This window comes from Nycticebus coucang, chromosome 19 (genome assembly GCF_027406575.1).
Source record: "Nycticebus coucang isolate mNycCou1 chromosome 19, mNycCou1.pri, whole genome shotgun sequence".
In the NCBI taxonomy this organism is placed as follows: domain Eukaryota; kingdom Metazoa; phylum Chordata; class Mammalia; order Primates; family Lorisidae; genus Nycticebus; species Nycticebus coucang.
In genome coordinates, this window is record NC_069798.1 from 27288568 (window position 1) to 27312858 (window position 24291).

Here is a 24291-nt window from a genome sequence, read left to right on the forward strand (position 1 = left end):
AATCCTCCCAGAGGCCTAGAGCGGCAGGGTGATGGCGGGCTCCCGGCGAGAGAGGCTTGACAGCTTTCTGCAGAACACGTCAAGGTACCGGTGGCGTCGGCTCGCGGAAGGCCGGGCAATCCCAGGTGACCTAGCCAATAAGCACTTCACAGCGCCCCCAGGAGCCTGTGTCCGGTTCCATGGAACGTCAAGGCCGCCAGGGTCGCTCCTGGGCACGGAGGGTTCATCGGTTCTTGGCCTAGAGTCCTGTTGGTACCCTGTCAGCATTTGCTAAGCCTTGGGTTCAATTGAGTGAACCCCAGAAATTCTGGGGGCGGGTTTAATCACAAAGCGTAAACGAATCCACGCAAATCAGCCGACCATACCTGGAAAGAGCAACCTGAATTTGTGCTTGTTGGAAAAAGAAAGATCACGATGATCCAGTTTTGTATAAGAAGGGCAGAGAATGACAAAATGTTACACCACTAGGACAAATTCTAAAATTCCCTCCTCTGAGTTACCTTTCCAGTTATAACCTTATTTGGTACCCTTACCCCCCAATTTTATTTAAACATCTCTAGACTTGGGAATGGGGGATGTGTCCAAGAGGAGTAATGCCTGCATCCTGATGATGAGGAAGGAAGCTTAATAAATTCTAAGATAAAGGCACTTGGAAATTAAATGAGATTTTGGTTTTTTCCTTTCGTTCTTCTGTGTCTAGAGGATGTTTCTGGTGGTCTAATCTCAGAAATTGCATCACTAGTCTGCACAATGGTTCCCTTTGGTGGTGCCAAGTGGTGCCCAGTTGCCTCCAAATCTCAGACCCTTATTTGGACAAGAAAAGTTTACAAAGGAAATGGTAATTCTCCAATTGTTCCCTGAGGTGTCCAGCTGCAGCCCATGGAGAGCCAGTTCAGTAATGAATCTCAAGAACACCATCTTTTGTCAGGTGAGAAGCGGTGTATTATATCTTTCTTAGTGGTTTCGGTGGGGGGTGGGTAGGATGGTGGGATGGGAGATGTCTCCCTATGCTAGTGTCTTCAAATGATACCTGTATTCTTCATTGTCTGCCCCTCACTCTGTTAGGCAATATCTCTTTTGTGCTCTAAGCATAGTCACGTGGCATTATTTTGAATCTTGGCAAATCTTCTCTCTTTTTTTTTTTTTTTTTTTTTGTGGGTTTTGGCCGGGGCTGGGTTTGAACCTGCCACCTTCGGCATATAGGACCTGCGCCCTACCACTTTGAGCCACAGGCGCCGCCCAAATCTTCCCTCTTTTTTAAGGCTTCAAAGTCCTCCATTTTTCCCTGTATAATCAGCCTATAACCAATCTGGGTAGTGTTTCCCGTTAAATTCTTTTCAGGTCATCTTTCTCATCTGCAGTAGAGGCATGATTTAAAGTTTTGGAGTCTGGCAACCTGGATTCAAATACTAGCTTTGTCACTCTCTGACTTCTGTGAGAAGCTTTATATATTTTATGATTCTGTTTCCTCACTGTGTAAGTATATAGTAATTCATACCCTGGAGGTTATTTTGAGAATTATGTAAAGTACTCCAAAACTTAGTAACCTAAAACATCACACATGTTTAAACCATGTTACTTCTTAAGGTTTTTGTTGTTGTTGTTGTTGTTTGTGCAGTTTTTGGCCAGGGCCAGGTTTGAACCTACCACCTCCAGTATATGGGGCCGGTGCCCTACTCCTTTGAGCCACAGGCACCACCCTTCTTAAAGTTCTTTAGGTCATCAACTTGAGCTGAGTTCAGTTGGGCCTTTTTTTCTCCTGGTCTTGACTGGAATCACTCATGTAGTAATCTAGTGGCTCTACTGGGGAGGGGGGTCTAAGATAGTCTCAGTAACATATCTGACTGTTGGTGCTGGCTATGGCTTGACTGACACGTCTCTAGCAGTCTGGCATGAACTTTTTCACAGGGCAGCTGGTTTCCAAAATCAGACAGAAGGCACTCTTCTATATTTGCATTACATCTGTTAATGTCTCATTGACTACAGCAAGTCACATGATTAGTTCCAGAGGTTCTGTGGAAGGAGACTGTATAATGATATAGATCCTAAGAGACAGGATTCATTCACTGAGACCAGTACTACTGTTAACAAATACCAAAAAAAACTAAATGAGATCCTGTATGTAAACTTGACTCAGAGCAAATTCTTTACAAATCATTTTCACTACTATTTTTTTTCTTTTTTTTTTATTGTTGGGGATTCATTGAGGGTGCAATAAGTCAGGTTACACTGATTGCATTTGGTAGGTATAGTCCCTCTTGCAATCATGTCTTGCCCCCAGAAGGTGTGGCACACACCAAGGCCCCACCCGCTCCCTCCTTCCCTCTCTGCTTTTCCTTCCCCCCCATGACCTTAATTGTCATTACTTGTCCTCATATCAAAATTGAGTACATAGGATTCATGCTTCTCCATTTTTGTGATGCTTTGCTAAGAATAATGTCTTCTAATTCCATCCAGGTTAATGCAAAGGATGTAAAGTCTCCATTTTTTTTAATAGCTGAATAGTATTCCATGGTATACATATACCACAGCTTGTTAATCCATTCCTGGGTTGGTGGGCATTTGGGCTGCTTCCACATTTTGGCTATTGTAAATTGAGCAGCAGTAAACAGTCTAGTACAAGTGTCCTTATGATAAAAGGATTTCTTTCCTTCTGGGTAGATGCCCAGTAATGGGATTGCAGGATCAAATGGGAGGTCTAGCTTGAGTGCTTTGAGGTTTCTCCATACTTCCTTCCAGAAAGGTTGTACTAGTTTGCAGTCCCACCAGCAGTGTAAAAGTGTTCCCTTCTCTCCACATCCACGCCAGCATCTGCAGTTTTGAGATTTTGTGATGTGGGCCATTCTCACTGGGGTTAGATGATATCTCAGGGTGGTTTTGATTTGCATTTCTCTTAATAGATAGGGATGATGAACATTTTTTCATCTGTTTGTTAGCCATTCGTCTGTCTTCTTTAGAGAAGGTTCTATTCATGTCTCTTGCCTATTGATATATGGGATTGTTGGCTTTTTTCATGTGGATTAATTTGAGTTCTCTATAGATCCTAGTTATCAAGCTTTTGTCTGATTCAAAATATGCAAATATCCTTTCCCGTTGTGTAGGTTGTCTCTTTGCTTTGGTTGTTGTCTCCTTAGCTGTACAGAAGCTTTTCAGTTTAATGAAGTCCCATTTGTTTATTTTTGTTGTTGTAGCAATTGCCATGGCAGTCTTCTTCATGAAGTCTTTCCCCAGGCCAATATCTTCCAGTGTTTTTCCTATGCTTTCTTTGAGGATTTTTATTGTTTCATGCCTTAAATTTAAGTCCTTTATCCATCTTGAATCAATTTTTGTGAGTGGGGAAAGGTGTGGGTCCAGTTTCAGTCTTATACATGTAGACATCCAGTTCCCCAAACACCATTTATTGAATAGGGAGTCTTTCCCCCAAGGTATGTTCTTTTTTCGTTTATCGAAGATTAGGTGGTTGCAAGATGTTAGTTTCATTTCTTGGTTTTCAATTCGATTCCAAGTGTCTATGTCTCTGTTTTTGTGCCACTACCATGCTGTCTTGAGCACTATGGCTTTGTAGTACAGACTAAAATCTGGTATGCTGATGCCCCCAGCTTTATTTTTATTACTAAGAACTGCCTTAACTATACGGTTTTTTTTCTGGTTCCATACAAAACGCAGAATCATTTTTTCCAAATCTTGAAAGTACCATGTTGGTATTTTGATAGGAATGGCATTGAATAGGTAGATTGCTTTCGGAAGTATAGACATTTTAACAATGTTGATTCTGCCCATCCATGAGCATGGTGTGTTCTTCCATTTGTTAATGTCCTCTGCTATTTCCTTTCTGAGGATTTCATAATTTTCTTAATAGAGGTCCTTCACCTCCTTCGTTAGGTATATTCCTAGGTATTTCATTTTCTTTGAAACTATGGTGAAGGGAGTTGTGTCCTTAATTAGCTTCTCATCTTGACTGTTATTGGCGTATACAAAGGCTACTGACTTGTGGACATTGATTTTATATCCTGAAACATTACTGTATTTTTTGATGACTTCTAGGAGTCTTGTGGTTCAGTCTTTGGGGTTCTCTAAGTATAAAATCATGCCGTCAGCAAAGAGGGAGAGTTTGACCTCCTCTGCTCCCATTTGGATTCCCTTTATTTCCTTGTCTTGCCTAATTGTATTGGCTAGAACTTCCAGCACTATGTTGAATAGTAAAGGTGACAGAGATCAACCTTGTCTGGTTCCAGTTCTGAGAGGAAAAACTTTCAGTTTTACTCCAGTCAGTAAAATATTGGCTGTGGGTTTGTCATAGATAGCTTCAATCAGTTTTAGAAATGTGCCACCTATGCCTATACTCTTCAGTGTTCTAATTAGAAAAGGATGCTGGATTTTATCAAATGCTTTTTCTGCATCTATTGAGAGGATCATGTGATCTTTATTTTTGCCTCTGTTAATATGGTGGATAACGTTTATGGACTTGCGTATGTTAAACCAGCCTTGCATGCTTGGGATGAAGCCTACTTGATCATGATGAATGACTCTTTTTTGATGAAAATCTGTAATCTATTGGCTAGGATTTTGTTGAGAATTTTTGCATCTATATTCATGAGTGAGATTGGTTTGGGTCTTTTCCTGGTTTTGGTATCAGGGTGATGTTTACTTCATAGAATGTGTTGGGGAAGATTCCTTCTTCCTCGAATTTTTGGAATAATTTCTGCAGTACAGGAATAAGCTCTTCCTTGAAGGTTTGATAGATTTCTGGTGTGAAGCCATCTGGACCAGGGCATTTTTTTGTTGGAAGCTTTTTTATTGTTTCTTTAATCTCAGTGCTTGAAATTGGTCTGTTCAGGAGCTCTATTTCTTCCTGGCTAAGTCTAGGGAGAGGGTGTGATTCCAAATATTGATCCATTTCCTTCACATTGTCAAATTTCTGAGCATAGAGTTTCTAGTAGTATTCAGAGATGATCTCTTGTATCTCTGTGGGATCAGTTGTTATTTCCCCTTTATCATTTCTGATTGAGGTTACTAGAGATTTTACTTTTCTATTCCTCGTTAGTCTGGCCAATGGTTAATCTATTTTATTAATTTTTTCAAAAAACCAACTCCTTGTTTCATTAATTTTCTGAATGATTCTTTTGTTTTCAATTTCATTCATCTCTGATTTGATTTTGGAGATTTCTTTTCTTTACTGAGTTTAGGCTTAGATTGTTCTTCTTTTTCCAAATCCCTAAGATGGCTTGTGAGATTGTTGATGTGCTCTCTTTCTGTTTTTCGAATGTAGGCATCTAAAGCAATAAATTTTCCTCTCAAAACTGCTTTTGCAGTATCCCACAGATTTTGGTAGCTTGTGTCTTCATTGTTGTTATGCTCAGGGAAGTTAATAATTTCCTGTTTTATTTCTTCCTGCACCCATCTGTTATTCAACAGAAGATTGTTTAATTTCCATGTCTGTGTGTGGGGTCGAACATTTTTGTGGAGTTGAGTTCCACCCTTAGTGCCTTATGGTCTAAGAAGGTACAAAGTAAAATTTCAATTCTTTTGATTCTGTTGATATTTGTTTTGTGTCCCAGGATATGATCAATTTTGGAGAATGTTCCATGGGGTGATGAGAAGAATGTGTATTCTTTATCTTTGGGATGGAGTTTTCTATATATGTTTATCAAGCATAGTTGTTCTAGGGTCTCATTTAAATTTCTTGTATCTTTGTTTCATTTCTGTTTAGAAGATCTGTCCAGCTCTGTAAGAGGAGTGTTAAAGTCCCCTGTGATTATGGTATTATCGGATATCATATTCCTCAGACTGAGTAAGGTCTGTTTCAGGAATCTGGGAGCATTTAAATTGGGTGCATAAATATTTAGAATTGAAACGTCTTCTTGTTGTATTTTTCCCTTGACCAATCCATCTTTGTCTTTTTTTACTTTAGTTGCTTTAAATCCACATGTATCTGAAAATAAGATTGCAACTCCTCTTTTCTTCTGAATTCCATTTGCCTGAAAAATTGTCTTCCAACCCTTGACTCGGAGCTTTAATTTGTCTTTTGAAGCCAGGTGTGTTTCTTGCAGACAGCAAATAGATGGCTTGTGTTTTTTAATCCAGTCAGCCTATCTATGTCTCTTCAGTGGGGAATTCAAGCCATTAACATTTATTGAGATAATTGATAAGTGTGGTAGTGTTCTATTCATCTTATTTTGTGAGAGTCCATTGCTTAGTTTTATCTTTTGCATCAGTGTGGTTAGGTTTTGTCCTTTAATTTCTGAGTTTTTACTTTGTTGCTGATCCATTGTGATGGTCAGTGTGTAGAACAGGTTGAAGTATTTCCTGTAGAGCTGGTCTTGTTGTGGCGAATTTCCTCAATGTTTGTATATCTGTAAATGATTTGATTTCTCCATCAATTTTAAAGCTTAGCTTAGCAGGGTACAAAATTCTTTGCTGAGAATTGTTCTGTTTAAGTAGATTAAAGGTAGATGACCATTGTCTTTTTGCTTGGAAAGTTTCATTAGAGAAGTCTGCAGTCACTCTGATGGATTTGCCCCTGTAGGTCAACTGGCACTTACTTCTGACAGCTTGCAGAATCTTTTCTTTTGTCTTGACTTTGGACAGGTTCATCACAATGTGTCTTGGAGAAGCTTGGTTAGAGTTGAGGTGACCTGGGGTCCCATATCCCTCTGAAAGCAGTGTGTCAGAATCTTTGGTGATATTTGGGAAATTTTCTTTTATAATATTCTCTAGTATGGCTTCCATTCCTCTGGGACATTCTTCTTCCCCTTCTGGGATTCCTATAACTCGTATGTTGGAATGCTTCATAAAGTCCCATAATTCTGACAGTGAACGTTCTGCTTTTTCTCTCTTCTTTTCTGCCTCTTTTACTATCTGAATTATCTCAAGAACTTTGTCTTCTACCTCTGAAATTCTTTCTTCTGCTGGTCTAACCTGTTGCTGATACTTTCCATTACATCTTTAAGTTCCCTAATTGACTGCTTCAGTTCCTTCAGCTCTGCTATATCCTTTCTATATTCTTCATATTGTTCCTCTCTTATTTGATTCTGTTTGTGGATTTCCTTCTGTTTATTTTCCACTTTATTAGCAGTTTCCTTCAGTGTTTCCATCATTTTCTTCATTGTTTTCATCATGTGTATTCTAAATTCCCTTTCTGTCATTCCTAACATTTCTTTATTGGTGGAATCCTCTGCAGTAGCTACCTCATGGTCCCTTGGCGGGGTTGTTCTGGACTGGTTCTTCATGTTGCCTGGAGTTTTCTGCTGGTTCTTCCTCATGAGTGATTTTTTTATCTGTTTCCTGGCCCTAATTTCCCTTTCACTTCCTCTTGCTCTTTAAGTTCCTGTGCCTGTGGACTAAAGTTTCGATGAGTCCTTTTGGTATAGGACCAGAAGGATGAGAAGGTTGAAAAGCAAGAAGGGATTAATGAAAGAAGGAAAGAACGAACAGAAAATAGAGAAAGGAGAGGGGGTGGGTAAAAGGAATATTGACAAAAAGAAGAGAGGCACAGAAAGAGGGAGACAGAGCAATATAGGTGTACAGTAGGGTACTTTGACACAACCTTAAAAAATCCCAACCTCTGGGGGTGCCCAGTTGGGTGGTTCCCTTGAGGTCAGCAACTCTTTGCTAACCTGATCAGACACAGTACCCCACCTCCACCAAGTAGAGAGGAAAGACAAAAATGCTATAAATCAAACCAAAACAAGCAAACAGAAAACTTTATGGGATAAAATTGGGTAAAAAACCAAATAATAGGGGTAGAAACACTAGCAAAAATGAAGTTCTAGTTATTGGAAAAGACAGCAATGGGAAATTGTACTTATACTAGAAAACTGGAGAAAGAAAAGAAAAAATCTGTATGGAAAAGGTTGAAATTCAAAAACAATACAACAACAGCAACATCAAAATAAAAAAATAAATAAATAAATAAATAACAACCAAAAACAAAGCAGTATATATATCTTGTTGAATATTGTCTGGGCAACAGTTGGTCTTTTGGGGTATGAGATGTTAATTACAATGTAGATACAACTGTAGGCCTCCGCTGGTTTCTCAAACCCAACAGGGTAGACACCCTAAGTCTCTCTTTAGCCCTCTTAATAGGCACTTTAAGCTTCTAAACTTGCTAAGCAGAAGCTTTCCCAGGAAAGTGTTTGTCGCTGGAATCACTGCTGAAGTGGCTATCCACTTACCCAGTGTGCCAAAACTGGTCTCAGTCTGCCCCTGAGGGTTAGGGCTGTAAGGCGGCTTAGACCCCGCCTTTCGGCTGCTCAGTCACAAGGTTACTAGGTTCCGCCTGTTCCTTGCTCTGCAACCCCTAGGACGGACCTTGTTGGGGCAGTTTTCTCACAATGGCTCCCTTCAGCCCTCAGCCAAACACTACTAGCTTCGTCCAGCTCAGCAGCTCAGTCTGGGGTCCCAGACAACACCCAAAGTTCTCCACACTCCCGCTCCAGCTCTCCCCAAGGCAGTTCAACCGAGTGCCAAGTCCAAAAACACCAAACAGTTCACAGGTAAGGCCTTTCCGGTTTGCAGTCTCGCTGCTACTGCACTTACAGCTGTCGGCGGGATTAGACCGATCAAACACACGCGATTACTTGCCAGTTTTCCACTGTTTTTGTCTTCCTCTTGGGGTCCAGAAGTCTCTCGCTGACTCCCTGTATCCTCAAAGGGATGATTATAGGCAGATCCCACCAGCCAGAGATGCCTGGAGTCTTATCTCCCCAGACTCACGGTGCCCAGATGCAAGGAAGCTGTTATTCAGCACCATCTTGCTCTCCACCCTGACAAGAGTCTGGCTATTTTCTTTTTAGAGGGGTTGGAGAGTGTGTCTTACTCTTGCTCAGGCTGGTCTCAAACTCTTCACTACTATTTTTAATAGGATAATTTTGATTCCAACTTTGTTCAGATCTTCTGCAGGGGCTCATTTTTACATTGTGTTATTTCTTTTTGGTTTTGGTTTTCTCATTGCCATTTTACCTATGAAATTTAACTTCCATTGTCCCCTTTTTCATGTATATCTTCTGCCTCTTTTTAGTATTGAAGCATCTTTATTTTACTTAATTTCTTCTGTATTCAGAATTTGTCCTTATTAATCTAATCTAAGGCATCTAGCTCTCGTGTTTCCTGAGAATCATTGCACAATTGGGCCTCATCCCTGCAGTTTTACATAAATAGGTATTCTTTGTGTTTATGTCTCATAGAGTATGTATAAAATAACATTTTTAATTATAGAGTAATAGTTACACTAAAGTTCATTCATAAAGTATAGGAAAGCACAAAACAGAAAATTTAAATAATGTAGAATTCCACCTTCTAGAAATAGTCACAACTTACATTAATGTATCCTTCAAATTATTTAATTAACTAATAAATATTTATTGTTGATGTTTCTTAATAAGACCCAAGTTTGATTAGTAGTCATATAATATTGATTACTAGCCATATAATATTGAAGATTTACTCTATGGCAGGCACAGTTCTAAGTGCTGGGGATGGGATTGAACTGAACAGACAAAGCCTTTGCCCTCGAGGTACTTACATTCTATTGTAGGGAAACAATAAATAAATGTACATTATATTATCAGGTAATGGTCATGGTTATGGAGAAATTAAGGAAGTTAAAGTCAGGATTCTAATAGGAAACAAAAGGATTGTTCAAGTGTGGTGATTCAGGATTTCATAAAGAGGACAGGCAGGATTACAGAAGTCAACAAAAGGTGAAGAACAGCTTTGGGGCAAACACCAATGGGGAACAGTTACTACCTTAAGTGACAAGGGAAGAGAGAATGATTACCAGCTCCTAAAGAGTGTAGCTGTAGGATGCAGCCACCATATAAAAGCTCTGGCCTTTACAAAAAGGCCCAGCTAGCAGGGAGTCAGGATGTAGGATAACCAGCTCATTTCAGTTGGTTTGCCCAGTTTGCCTGGAACTTAGCTCTGAAAATCCCACATCTCAGTAAACCCCACATATTGGGGAAAACCAGGAGACAGTTTTTCACTCTAAAATTCTCCCACTTTATCCAAATCTAAAAGGCACAGAACCCCAGGTGATATAATAGTTCATCAGCATCAACCTTCTGGGGTACAGGGCAGAAAGTAGATCTGCAGAAATAAAGGGAGAACATTCATCACAGTTCACCTCTTTTACCTTATAATATTCTCTTCTATCCATTGTTTAGAAGATTGTTATATTCTCAATATGGCAGGAAAATAAAGTCCCTTCAACTACCATTTCCTTACAGGTTGACATACAATTAAATCATACTTTGACCTGAAAACATGGAATTTAAGTACCACTAGTGCTCCTCATACAACATAGTGAGCAAAAGGGGAAAAAGTTATAACATAAAACATAATTGCTGCAATTTTTGCTGTTCACAAAGCTTAAGCTGATAATCCTATCTTCTTCCATCACCTGTTTCATAGCTCCCTTACTTTCCATCAGCATCTTAGTGGCACAGAATTCTTTACCTAGGTAAATCTTTTTCCTGGGAGATCTCTTTCAGGCTGCTTCAGTGTACCATTAACTGGGCCTCTTAGACCTGAGAGGACTAAGAGACACCCCAGTGAATCCTCTGAGTTCCAGACATATTCTTCCTTGCCCTTAGTATGTGATTCCCCTTGGTAACTGAGATAAATCATCCTGGTCAATAGAGTGACCACTATATATTTTATGTGCCTTCTTTGCCATTCCCTGTAAATGGAATCATGCTATTTTATGACTACCTGCCTTTAGTTCAGATAGGATGTATCACAATCTGTTTACTGATGAACGTTTGGATTATTTACATTTCTGACTATTAACAAAGCTGCTCTGGATATTTGGGTACAAGTCTTTTTGTGGACACAAGTTTTAATTTCTCCTGGGTAAATACCTAGATGTAGAATTTCTGAATCATATGGTAAGATTATGTTTAACTTTATAAAAAGCTGGTAGAACTTTCTTTCTTTTTTTTATTTGTAATTTATTTATTTATAATTTTTGTTTTCCAAGTACAGTGGAATCATGCATTAGTTTTTACAGAATGCACTTTTCACTTAGAAACATTCACCATGTTTGAACAACTTGATAACATTTCATTATGTGGATATACTATAATAATGTGGACATACCACATTATATTTTTCCATTCTACATTGAAGGACATCTTGAGTGCTTTCAGTTTATTGTGATGTGATGATCTTAAGTACTCTATTTTGTATACTGGGTGAAATTTGTTATTTTTTAAATAGTTAATAGTTATCTCCTGTATAATATATAAAGGCACATTAATGGACAACACATGAAAAAAGATAAGACTATTCCTTCACATAGGCTGACTTACGATGTTCAGATGAAAGGGAAAAAAGCTTCAGAACTGATTTGTGAATACCGTAGTTCAAGAAAGTTCATTCCACTGGCAAGTGCATTCAGTTCTATTTTTCCAAGAACTGAACTTAATTAGGAATTAAATAGTACATTTACCTGTCACTTCTCAGAACCACTCAAACTTTTTGCATCTATGCTTTCAATTAGAAAAAAAAAGTTTTCAAGTTTAGGCAGAAAAAAAAGATTTGGCTTTAAATTCAGTTTTATTCTGCTAGTTCTGAGATTCAAAGGAAATTTAACTTAAATTTTATTGTTAACCTTTTTAGACTATCCACTGAAAATATGCTCTCTATTCTTTTGAATTTCCTTTATGGAATACTTCCAAAATCATCATTGATAGCTACATTTTTTTTTACATACACATGTGTTTATTAGGTTTCCGATTTTTGCCTTTACAAAATTAAAAAGGCTTCAAATTTAATAACAATGTTTAAGATAAAGACTAGAAACAAAAACCTCGTAAAGAACGAACGAACATAAATACATTCAGAAAAGAAATCAGACAATTGCTGCATCAAATTAGTAAGCAATAATAATGCAAAAAAGTAACATTCACATTATCAAATAAGATATCTCTATTATAGAATGCTTTGACTCTGAGATTCAGTGTGGAGTCATCAGTTAACTTATTTTTTTTTAAGTCTCAAAAAATAGACAACTAATATTTACAAATAAAAGTAAAAGATTATTTAAAAAAACAGATCATGCCAAATCTTACAGACATCTGATATTAAAATTGGAGAAAATATATTATTAGAAAGGGGAAATTACAAACATTTCACTTATAAATGAGGATGCAAAATCCTAAACAACATATTAACAAGTTGAATTAAAAATTAATGTTTAAGTAATGTACTTTGGTCAAAATTAAATCCAGTTTATGTGAGAATTAGTCACTATTTTCTTTTCTTTTTTTTTTTTTTCTTCTTTTCCTTTCCCTCTCCTCCTCCCTCCTTTTCTGTTTGGTTTCCCCTTCCCCCATGCCCCACCGTGTCATTAATTGTCCTCATATCAAAATTGAATACATAGGATTCATACTTCTCCATTCCTGTGATGCTTCACTAAGAATAATGTGTTCCACCTCCATCCAGGTTAGTACAAATGCTGCAAAATCTCCATTTTTATGGCTGAATAATATTCCATGGTATACATATACCACAGCTTACCAATCCATTCCTGGGTTGAAGGACATTTAGGTTGTTTCCACATTTTAGCCATTGTAAATTGGGCTGTGATAAACACCCTATTACAAGTGTCTTTATAATAAAAAGTTTTTTTCCTTCTGGATAGATTCCCAGTAATGGGATTGTAGGATCAAACGGGAGGTCTACGTTGAGTTCTTTGAGGTTTCTCCATACTTCCTTCCAAAAAGGTTGTATTAGTTTTCAGTCCCCCCAGCAGTGTAAAAGTGTTCCCTTTTTCTCCACATCTGCGCCAGCATCTGCAGTTTTGAGATTTTGTGATATAGACCATTCTTGCTGGGGTTAGGTGATATCTGAGTTAGAGAAAATTCTATTCATCTCTCTTCCCCATTGATGTATGAGATTGTTGGTTTTTTTCTTGTGTATTAATTGAAGTTCTGTATAGATCCTAGTTATTAAGCATTTGTCTGATTCAAAATATGCAAACATCCTTTCCCATTGGGTAGGTTGTCTATTTGCTTTAGTTGTTGTCTCCTTGGCTTTACAGAAGCTTTACAGTTTAATTAAATCCCATTTGTTTATTTTGGCTGTTGTTGCTATTGCCATGGCAGTCTTCCTCATAAAGTCTTTCCCCAGGCCGATATCTTCCAGTGTTTTTCCAATTCTTTCTTTGAGGAATTTTCTAAAGTAGCTGTACCATTTTGAATTTGCATCAGCATATATGAGAGTTCCAGCTGCTCTATATGCTTGTCAACATTTAACCATTGACTATGTTAACTGTATTGTCAGTAATTGACATTTACCAGGAACTCCTTGTAGTTCAATTTGCGTTCCCTGATAACTAGTGACACTGAGCATTTTGTCATGTTCTTATTGACTATTCATATAATTTCCTTTCTGAACTTTTGCTCTTTTTATTGAGTCATGTTCTTATTTTTGAATTGTAAAAGTTATTTCTATCTTTTGAAAACAAGTCCAGTGTCAGATATATACATTGTGAATATTTTCTCACCATGTGGCTTTACTTTCTTTTCCAGGTAATGTCTTCTGAAGAGTAGAAGTTTATAATTTTGTTCAAGTTGATTTATTTTTCATTTTATGATTCATGTTTTTGGTGTCCTATCTAAAATCCTTTCTCTCCCAAACTCATAAAGATGGTCATTTATGCTTTCTTCTAGAAGTTATATAGTTTTAACTTTAATATTTAATAGTATATTAAGAGTTCTACTTAATTTTGGTGTATAGTGTGATTATAATATCCAGTTCCAATATTTTTTGTTGAAAAGGGGGGGGTCCTTTCACCATTGAATTATCTTAGGACCTTTGTTGAAGATCAGTTGTACACATATTTCTGGATCTATTTCTGAATTCTGTTCTATTTCATTAATGAATATGTCTATCCTTAAATCAATATCACATTGCCTTGATTACTGTAGCTTTATAGAAAAGCTAGAAATCAGGGAGTGTAACTTCTCTAATTTTGTTCCTCTTTTGAAAAATTGTGTAGACTCATCTGTGCATTTTTAACTAAAGTTTAGATTCAATTTATCAATTTGTACAAAAAAGCCTGCTGGAATTTTTTTTTTTTTTTTTTTTTTTAGAGACAGAGTCTCACTTTATTGCATCCTTGGTAGAGTGCTGTGGCATCAAAGCTCACAGCAACCTCCAACTCATGGACTTAGGGAATTCTCTTGCCTCAGCCTCCCTGCCTCACCCGGCTATTTTTTGTGGCAGTTTGGTGGCGGCTGGGTTCAAACCTGCCACCCTTGGTATATGGGGCCAGCACCCTACCCACTGAGCCACAGGCACTGCTGGAATTTTAATTGGCATTACTTTGAAACTATAGGTCAATTTTAGGATAATTACCATCTTTATATGTACCATTTAATATTTAACAATATTAAATCTTATGTGAGTATTTATAAGAAATGGTATATATTTCTGTTTAGTAAGTCTTGAATTACTCTCAGCAATCTTTTTTAGTTTTCATTATACAGGTATTACACATATTTTTTTGAATTCGTAAGTATTTTATTTTAGGGTATGATTTTAAAAATGTTTCAAACTTTAGGTTCTGATTGTTTATTGCTTGTATATATAAATACAGTTAAGTTTTATATTTTGGTCTAATAAACTCATTTATAAGTTCTAATAGCTTTTTTAATATAGCTTAGGGATTTTCTTCGTATGTGATTATATAGTTTTTAAGTAAAGATAGTTTGAGTTTTTTCTTTCCTATTTGTATGTTTCCATTATTTTTCATGTCTTATTGCTTTGGCTAGTAATGTTGAATAGAAGTGGTACAATGTTGAAAAAAGTGGGCATCTTTGCCTTATTCTAGGAGAAAAGCATTCAATGTGTAACCATTAATGATGTTAGGCTGTTAGCTGTAGGTTTTCCTTTGTTTTTTATTGTTTTATGTTATACTTTACATATAATATAATTGATATACTTTGATTTAGATGTACCTATTCTTCTTTCTTTCTTTCTTTTTTCTCCTTTTATGACTAATTTTACATTACTAGTTTTCTTGCTTTTCTAGTTTTTTTCTCTATTAGCTTATTGATGCATTATTTTATTGTTATTTTAATGGCTACCTCATGACAGCCTTTCTCAAATATGGTTCTTTGTGCGAATTAGGTCTTGATATTATAAGGCATCCACTGCAAGTAATGTATTCATGTTTCTGTTATACATCTACAATACTATTAACTATGTACTACCCTTGGGAGAATTAAGAAAATAGTCACTCAAATCATTTTCTGTTTTATGCTCTTTTGGAACTCTCATTGAAAAAGGCTGCCTTAGAAATTACAACATATATACTGTATTTATTACAGTTTATTTTAATATACTGCTTCTAGGACAATGTAAAGACTTTATAATACTTTAGTTCTACTTTCTTCCCTTCTCTTGTGCTATTTTTGCATATACATTTTTAATTCCATGTATATTCCACAGGACATTCATCTTGCTTTAATCAGTCAGTACACATGTGGATTCACACAGATACTTTACTTTTCCCAGTGCTCTTCATTCTTACATTACTTTGCTTGCATCTGGGATATTTTTTCCTTCTTAAAGAATTCCCTTTAGTATATTTTTTAGTGCAGTTCTGCTGGTAAAAATCTTTCTTGGTTTTTGTTTAACTAAAAATTTCTATATTTTCACTTGTATTTTAGATTTTTTTCTTAAAAAAGGAAAGGCTTTTATTTTCCTTTAGCCCTGGAAAGATGGCATTCCATTCTCTTATCATTTCTGTTGAAGTTAGTTTTGACAGATAAATCTTCATGGGCGTTTCTCTTTCTGCACCTCTTATAAGTAGAGGCATTGACTGCCTTTGTTCTGGAACATTTTTTAAGATTATTTTATGGCTTGCCAGGTGCCGTTGTTCATGCCTATAATCCTAGCACTCTGGAAGACTGAAGTGGAAAGATCCCTTGAAACATTAGCCAGGTGTTGTGGTAAGTGCCTGTAGTCCAAGCTATTCAGGAGACTGGGTTCATTCCATTGTAACAGTAGTAATTAAGATTCATACTAGGTACATAGAAGTTTCTGCCAACTTTCAGATAATTACAAGGACATGTACCTACTGAGTGAGAAAGGAAGGAAATTTGTGATCACTATGGATAGAAACCAGATGAATTGTTAGAACTTTGGCTGGTTTGCTTGGGTTGGTGCCTAAAGCTTAAGAAAGAGTGGAAATACTGTGCCATCTTACTACTCCAGTCCTCCTATACTCTGTCATGTCAACCACAGATCTATTTGGAGGATATAGTAAAAGGTCTGTCTCAGAGTTCTTTTACAGAATATCTAAGGTGGCATAGAGGAACTTTGGCACTCTGCAAAGGACAGGGGCTGCCCTCAGAGAGACAGAACTCTGGTGGGGTACCCCCAGACAAGGCATTACCTAGTATCCAAACCCTTTCTGTTATCAAAAGTTCAGTACTTGTCTCAGAGACTGAATGAAGAAGAACAACAAGGATAAGTGGTTTGAGGAAAAGGAAAGAGAAGTTTACAAACTTTGCCAGCAAAAGAGGATGGCAGACACTTGTCATAAAGAACCATTGTCCCCTTACTCTAATCAAAAATACGAAGCTTTTAAAGGGGATTTTTCAGTTCCAGACTATTGCTGTTTAACTATGGTTGTTGTTCCTAGTCTACCTTATCTCCAGTGAAGATGATCCCATGACCTTTGCCCAGACAATTCCATTGAGACATCTCTAGTGGTTTAAGATACTAGAAAACAAAAAACAAAGAATTTTCTTCTACCCTGTTGATCATTGGCCTTAGGCAGGAATGCAGGTTTTAATTCTTCAGAAAGGGTGAGGGGTCTTACAGAGAAATCTCTGAAAACATTTTGCCCTTTTTCAGACCCCTCTATTACATTATAGCTCTTGACTGGATTTACAGAGCTGATGAAGATGGTCAACTTGATATGAAGAATTAGATAGATTCTCAAGCGTTGAAAAAGTCCCCTAGCCCTTATGTTGAAATTAAGCAAGAATTTAAGAGATGTTATCTTTACAGTGCAAATACTTTCTTTAAAAAAGTCATCACTTTACAAGCAAGCTTGGGTCAACCAAGAGGTGTAAACCCCACAGCCACAAATAGAAAACAGTATGGCTGTGACTTTTTTAATTAAGAAGTTTTGTTTGTTTGTTTTGAGACAGAGTATCAAGCTATTGCCCTTGGTAGAGTGCCATGGCATCTCAACTCATAGCAACTTCCAACTCTTGGGCTTAAGTGATTCTCTTGCCTCAGCCTCCCAAGTACCTAGGACCTCATATGCCCGCCACAATGCCCAGCTGTTTTTCTGTTGCAGTTGTCATTGTTGCTTTTAACTGTCCTGGGCCCTATTCGAACCCGCCAGCCTCAGTGTATTTGGCCAGCACCCTACTCACTGAGTAAGGGAGCCACCTAATTAAAAAGTCTTTAAAGAGTAAGGGAGCCACCTAATTAAAAAGTCTTTAAATTGGAAATAGATGGCGTCAGTAAGGATACCTGGCCACCTGATGAGAAGGGTTTTGGTTAACCAATAATATTAGCAGTTCATTTGCTTTAAAGAGAAATATGATAGGGGGTAGCATTGGAAGCTCTATCCTCTCATTCAAATATGGTGAGAAGCTTCAGGAAGTTTGGGAAAGAGTCAAACTTATATTTCTGTTAGGTACAGAAGCCTAAGTCACCCTCCAAATCAGTCCCCTGTGGGGAGAAGGTACCTGAATTTACCTAATGGGATTTGGGCAAGGTTCACAGGGTAGAAAGGAAGATCACATGACTTGTGAGTGGACCAATTCACTATACTATTGTTACTGCTTCTACATCTGAATGTCTGGCATTGATGCTTGTATTTCAGGATAACTTCAGTGCCATAGGGGACTCTCCCTGTTAGGAAGAGCTGTATATGAAGAAGTGCTAGAAGTGCTGGAAGTTCTTTGGGACCCTCACAACACTAATGACCACTTTGAGCTACGTACAGTCTTTGTGACTAATGATTTTGCTCATTGGAGCTCAGGCAAAGGGAAGTAGCTTCTTCTTGGAAGTGCTCTTTGGGGTGTTAGACTTTTGCCCTTGAAATGAATGTGTTGTGTTTTCAGCTCTCCAGACCATTTGCAGCTGGCAATGATGTGCATTTTGTTGTAAACACAATTCAACAAAGGGCTAATAATCAAGAAATTCAATGGTGCTTCCATGTTCTCTGTCATCACAGGTCTCTGGTGTTGTTGACCATAGGAATGGCCTCCTCAAAAGCCAGCTCAAAAAATTTTTCTGATTTTACCTCCTTAACTATTTCCTATTTCACACACTTTAGTAAGGAAATTTATTTACTGAAGATGACTTTTCCCAAAAAGGATCACACCTTTTTGTACTTCCTTGGTTATAACCAGGACAGAAGAAGTTGAGGATTACATAGACCTATTTTTTGGAAATTTAGGATTTTGTTCTGACCATTCCTGAGCCTGGTGTTTCTTTCTTTCCCTAATGGCAGTTCCTGCTAGCGTTGGCATACCAACCCAGTGACAGCCTAGCCAAAGTACAGGTTAAAGGGTTCAAATTTAATTCTGTTTCATCTATCTGGATTCTTTTGTTGGATGACATGTCCTAGATCGTAAAGATGATATTCACTCAGTTGAGTGTACATTGCTTACCAAGTATGCTTATAGAGGCCCATGTAGAACAAAGAAGAAGGCATAATACAATGCAATGTCTTATAACCAATGTTCTGAGTGGATTTATAATATCAGATTGTGATCTGTCTTTGACATTACAAATAGTTAAATATAAGTATAGAACTTTTTTACTCCTTAATTCGAGGAGTTTTGTTTACTTTGACATATTTATTTTTTATTTTTATTTTTATTTATTTATTTGAGACAGAGCCTCAAGATGTTGCCCTGGGTAAAGTGCTGTGGCCTCACAACTCACAGCAACCTCCAACTCCTGGGCTCAAGCGATTCTCCTGCCTCCACCTCCCAAGTAGCTGGGACTACAGGTGCCGGCCACAACACCTGGCTAATTTTTGGTTGTAGCTGTCATTGTTTGGCGGGCCTGGACTAAATTCGAACCCGCCACCTCAGGTGTATGTGGCTGGTTCCTTTAGCCGCTGTAGCTGATGCATGAAAGTAATAAAAGAGTCAAGCATTACAAAAGTGTTGCAATAAAAAGTTTCTCAGAATTTTTCATATCCCTGGCTATGTTACTCCTATTTTTCTTCAGAGGTAATAACTGTTATTTTCCCAGGTATTCTTCCTAAAGGAATCTTTGTAATCCATTTATGGATAGAACTAGGATGGCCCTCCATCTGGATGGGAATACATCGGTCATTATGAAAACTTTGAGATACATAAAAATCAAAAAACATAAACATCTGCATGTCATAAACAAATGAAGCCCTCTGGGCAACTCTAATAAGCCAAGCAAGTTGAAGCTTACATGGGTGAATCAGAAAGGACTCTATCAGCTGTGTTTCTTGAAAGTAAATAATGGAACATAACACAGTCTGTCCCAAAAGTTTCATAGTGACCCCCATATAAGCGATCATTTTTATAGTAGAATGTCAGGTATACAACCTGATCGGCTCATTTGGAAGGCTGTGGGTGTTTCTACACAATAAATTCAAATAGTTGTTATGTGTCAACTGTAAAAAAAAAATGTAGATTTATTTATGGTTGACACAAAATCTATATATTTAGAAAAAAGAGCTTTATTTCTACTACAAGGGCGCTTTATTTTAATCTGCCTGCGGGAAGTGAAGCCTCCAGTTGAAACAAAAAACCAGGTGCTTTCAGGGAGGGAAAGATGAGACAGAAATTTATGCTGAACAGATTGGCTAAGTATATTATGTTCAACAGGTTATAGAAGGATCTATGAATATTTACAAAGGGGAGGCATTTTCCTGTATAGTAAGTGAAAAATGCATGTTATACATGTTCTATCTTCATTTGGGGTTGGAGATGTATCATTTAAATGTATTATAGTTAGGCTCTATATATCAAAAGGTGAAATAGAGGACACAAGGACACTCAGTGTGCAGTCTCCGTAGACTAGCCAGAACTGCTCCGTGGTCATGGTCTCCTATCAGGAGGGAATGCTGGTCAGTTGCCATGTCAAAACTGCAAAAAGGGCAGGGCAGTATTAGGTAGTTGGTTGAAATCAATAGTGGAGCAAGTCTTTTGAAAGGGCTGGTTTCTGTTTAACCCATATGAAAAAAGCCTAATAGTGGTTAGTGAAGGAGGGGGTATAATGAGATTTGTCCAGCCTACTGTCTTGTCATAACTGGAAACTCAGTTTTTAAGGTTTCTCTAGGGGTCTGCTTGGCTAAAGGGGGGTCTTTTTATTCAGTTAAGAGTCTTAGGATTTTGTTTTTATTTCTCACATGAAAACTCAGTATTTTATGTGATTGCTATACTTAAGGACCAGGGTCATTCATGTTTATGGCTTTATTGTGTAAGATGTTTAGAACACAGTACATGCTCCACTGGTATGTTAACAATCAATTTTGTACTATTTTTAAAAATTGACAGAGAAAATATGAACAAGGTAATTAAAGTGTTTTCTTTTTCTTTTTTATTAATACCATACTTTTAGCCTAATTGGCTAGACAGTGTTAGATAAAGCTTAATCACTTCTCTTTCTAGACTTTTTCACACTGCTTACCTTATACTATGTATATATTAATAAATTGCTTATTTGTTAGCTCTAATTCAGTCACACTTTCCTGATCACAGTGATTAGTTTTTAGTATTCCCAAATCTTCTGTGACAAACATAGAAAACAAATATATCTGGTAAGTCACTTCTGTAAATAGCTAACGTGATACATTATTTGTTGATTTTTTTTCCTAGTTGTGTTCTCAGTGGATAATGTTCACTGTTTTGGAACACTCCCATATTGTGGTAACATCTTATAGATAAATATTCATCTGTTTCATCTGAAACCTTCTTACAGTTTGAAGAAAATGTTTCATTTGGATTTTGTTTATTGTTCTAGATGGTAAGACTAAGACCCAGATTGGGAAGCCAGATTCAGAGGAGATAATTACAGCAAAAACTGAATCATTGACTGAAGCATCTGGCAACCTCAGAGAGCATGTTCTCCAGGATTGTGAAGGCAGAGGATTCTGTGGATTTGGGGATAAAGTAAATGAAAAGGATCAGAACCTATTTGAAAGACAACAACATAACTGTGATGAATGTGGGCAAAGCATTGTTTGGAGTACCGGCCTGCTTAGACACCAAAGAACCCACTGGGAGAAACCCTATGAATGTGATAAGTGTGGAAAAGCCTTTACTGTGAGCTCAGCCCTGGTTCTGCATCAGAGAATTCATACTGGGGAGAAACCTTATACTTGTAATTGGTGTATTAAAAGTTTCACTCGGAGCTCAGACCTTATTAAACATCAAAGAGTCCACACTGGTGAAAAACCTTATAAATGTGATGAATGTGGGAAAGCCTTCAGTCAGAGCTCAGATCTTATTATACATCAGAGAATCCATACAGGAGAAAAACCTTATCGGTGCAGTCATTGTAGTAAAAGTTTCAGCCAGCGCTCAGACCTGGTTAAGCATCAGAGAATCCACACTGGAGAGAAGCCTTATACATGTAACCAGTGTAACAAACATTTTAGTCAGAGTTCTGATGTCATAAAACATCAGAGAATCCACACTGGGGAAAAACCATATAAATGTGATGTGTGTGGGAAAGCCTTCAGTCAGAGCTCAGATCTTATTCTACATCAGAGAATCCATACTGGGGAGAAACCATATCCATGTAATCAATGTAACAAAAGTTTCAGTCAGAACTCAGACCTTATTAAACATCGAAGGATCCACACTGGAGAGAAACCCTATAAATGTAATGAATGTGGAAAAGCTTTTAATCAGAGCTCAGTCCTTATTCTGCATCAAAGAATTCATACTGGAGAGAAACCCTATCCATGTAATCAATGTAGCAAAACCTTCAGTAGGCTTTCAGATCTTATTAATCATCAACGAATTCACACTGGAGAGAAGCCTTACCCATGTAATCAATGCAGTAAAATGTTTAGTCGAAGATCAGATCTTGTTAAACATCATAGAATTCATACAGGTGAGAAACCCTATGAATGTGATGAGTGTGGTAAAACCTTTAGTCAGAGCTCCAACCTTATTCTTCATCAGCGAATCCACACTGGAGAGAAACCTTACCCATGTAGTGATTGTAATAAAAGCTTTAGTCGCCGTTCAGATCTTGTTAAGCATCAAAGAATACACACTGGAGAGAAACCGTATACATGTAACCAGTGCAGTAAAAGTTTTAGTCAAAGCTCAGACCTCACTAAACATCAAAGGGTACACTCTGGTGAAAAGCCCTATCATTGTGACAGTTGTGAGAAGGCCTTCAGTCAGAGCTCTGACCTTATTCTTCATCAGAGAGTTCACACTGGAGAAAAACCATATCCATGCACACAGTGCAGCAAAAGTTTCAGTCAGAACTCAGACCTCATCAAACACCAGAGAATACACACTGGGGAAAAACCTTACAAATGCAACGAGTGTGGGAAGGCTTTCAGTCAATGCTCAGCTCTTATCCTACATCAAAGAATCCACACTGGGGAGAAACCATATTCCTGTAATCAATGTGGCAAAAGCTTTAGTCGGCGCTCTGATCTCATTAACCATCAAAGAATCCACACTGGGGAAAAGCTGTATAAATGTGATGCCTGTCAGAAAGCCTTCAAAACATATACAGATCTTGTTCAACACCAGAAAATCCACACTGAGAAGAAACCCTACCAGTGTCTTCAGTGCAACAGAAGTTTTAGCCAGCTGTCTGATATTATTAATCATGAGAAAGTCCATTCTGGGGAAGATAGTCTAGATGTGTTGAATGCAGGAAAATCTCTAGGGTATACATCAACTTTATTTAGTACCAGAGACACTATACCAGGAAAAAATCTTATGAATGCTCTTGAGGAGTATGAAAAGGGTTTTAATCAATGTTCAACTCTTATGCTACATTAACAAAAACCATATGGGGAGGAAACATTCCATTTTTATAATGAAAGTTTAACTCAGAGATCAGACATTACTAAAATTAAGCAAAATTCTAAAGAAGAGTCCTTTTTAGTTGTGGGAAAACCTTCAATATGAATAAAATTTTCACTGAAGGTCAGCAACAATAGAAACAAATTCCTGTCTTTGCTATCATTTATGGAAAGCTCATCTTTTATGCAGACATGATCCACAAAAGGAGAGTTAATATTGCAAGAAATGTATAACAACATTAATGCAGAACTTATTAGATATTTTAGATTAGTGTGGGGACGTGTTCAATCAACTCAGAAGGAAACATATTAGTATTATAATCTTAAACCTTTAGTGAGCCCAAATTACCAGTTGTATATCAGCAGTTATTTTAGAGAATGTAGGGAAAACTTAAGTCCTCTTCATATTTTTTCATGACATTTATACTAATATGACACTTAGCCTCTAACACCTAGAGAGTCCTCCTTATGCTAATGTAGATGGCTATCTGTAAATTACCTGTGTGTGAACACGCTGTACCATTCCAGTATTAAATGTATTAACTAGATAACTCTAGTGCTCCCTTTACTCAGTTTTTTTGTTACTAGTTTTGGTTGGGGAGGGTCTAGCTTTTTTTTTTTCCTAGTGAGCAGAGGTTTGTGCAAGTTTCTGTAATGTTCACAGCAAATATTGATTTATTTTAGTGATACAGCCTATAAACTTTATTGGTTTAAAATTACTTCTTCAATATCATTTAATCACAGCTTCTAAATGTGTGAAAGAGGATTTACAAAATGTTTTTTCATATATCAAAGTGTGAAGATTTTTCTATTGTCATCTATAGATTGGACAAAAATGGGAGCTGTGATATGGTGATTTATAATAAATATATATTTGGTCTTCATCCCCTCCTAAAACCCTTGGAATTTCCTCAGTAGCAAGAGTGATTAAAGTGAAAAGAGGGCTGAGCACAGTGGCTCATGCCTAAAATCCTAACAACTTGGGAGGTTGAGGGTGGGAGAATTTTCATGAGGAGAGGAGTTCAAGATCAGCCTAAGTAAGAGCAAGAACCCATCTCTACAAAAAATGGAAAAATTAACCAGGTGTGGTTGTGTGCCTCTGTAGTCCCAGCTGCATAGGAGAAGGATTGCTTGAGCCCAGAAGTTTGAGGTTGCAGAGAGCTATGTTCAGGCCACTGTGTTTTAGCCAGGGCAACATATCTGAGATCCAGCCTCAAAAAAAAAAAAATTAAAAGATAGAAAGGGTATTTTGTTATTCATAAAAG

General features: G+C 37.4%; 1 protein-coding gene across 6 annotated transcripts; it reads left to right on the top strand.

Moving 5' to 3' along the window:
* The first annotated feature begins 22 nt into the window (after positions 1 to 22).
* LOC128571661 (zinc finger protein 271) lies at positions 23 to 24049 on the top strand. Of its 6 annotated transcripts, none has more exons than XM_053571274.1 (4): positions 23 to 84; positions 701 to 928; positions 15881 to 15962; positions 20992 to 24048. In XM_053571274.1, the coding sequence occupies exons 2-4, from the start codon at positions 836 to 838 to the stop codon at positions 23001 to 23003; spliced, it is 2187 nt and encodes a 728-aa protein (XP_053427249.1). In that variant the 5' UTR covers positions 23 to 84; positions 701 to 835; the 3' UTR covers positions 23004 to 24048. The 6 variants fall into 6 exon arrangements, with proteins under 6 accessions (XP_053427249.1, XP_053427248.1, XP_053427250.1 ...); XM_053571273.1 differs by having other exon boundaries at positions 29 to 125; XM_053571275.1 differs by having other exon boundaries at positions 35 to 84; positions 863 to 928.
* Positions 24050 to 24291: the final 242 nt, after the last annotated feature.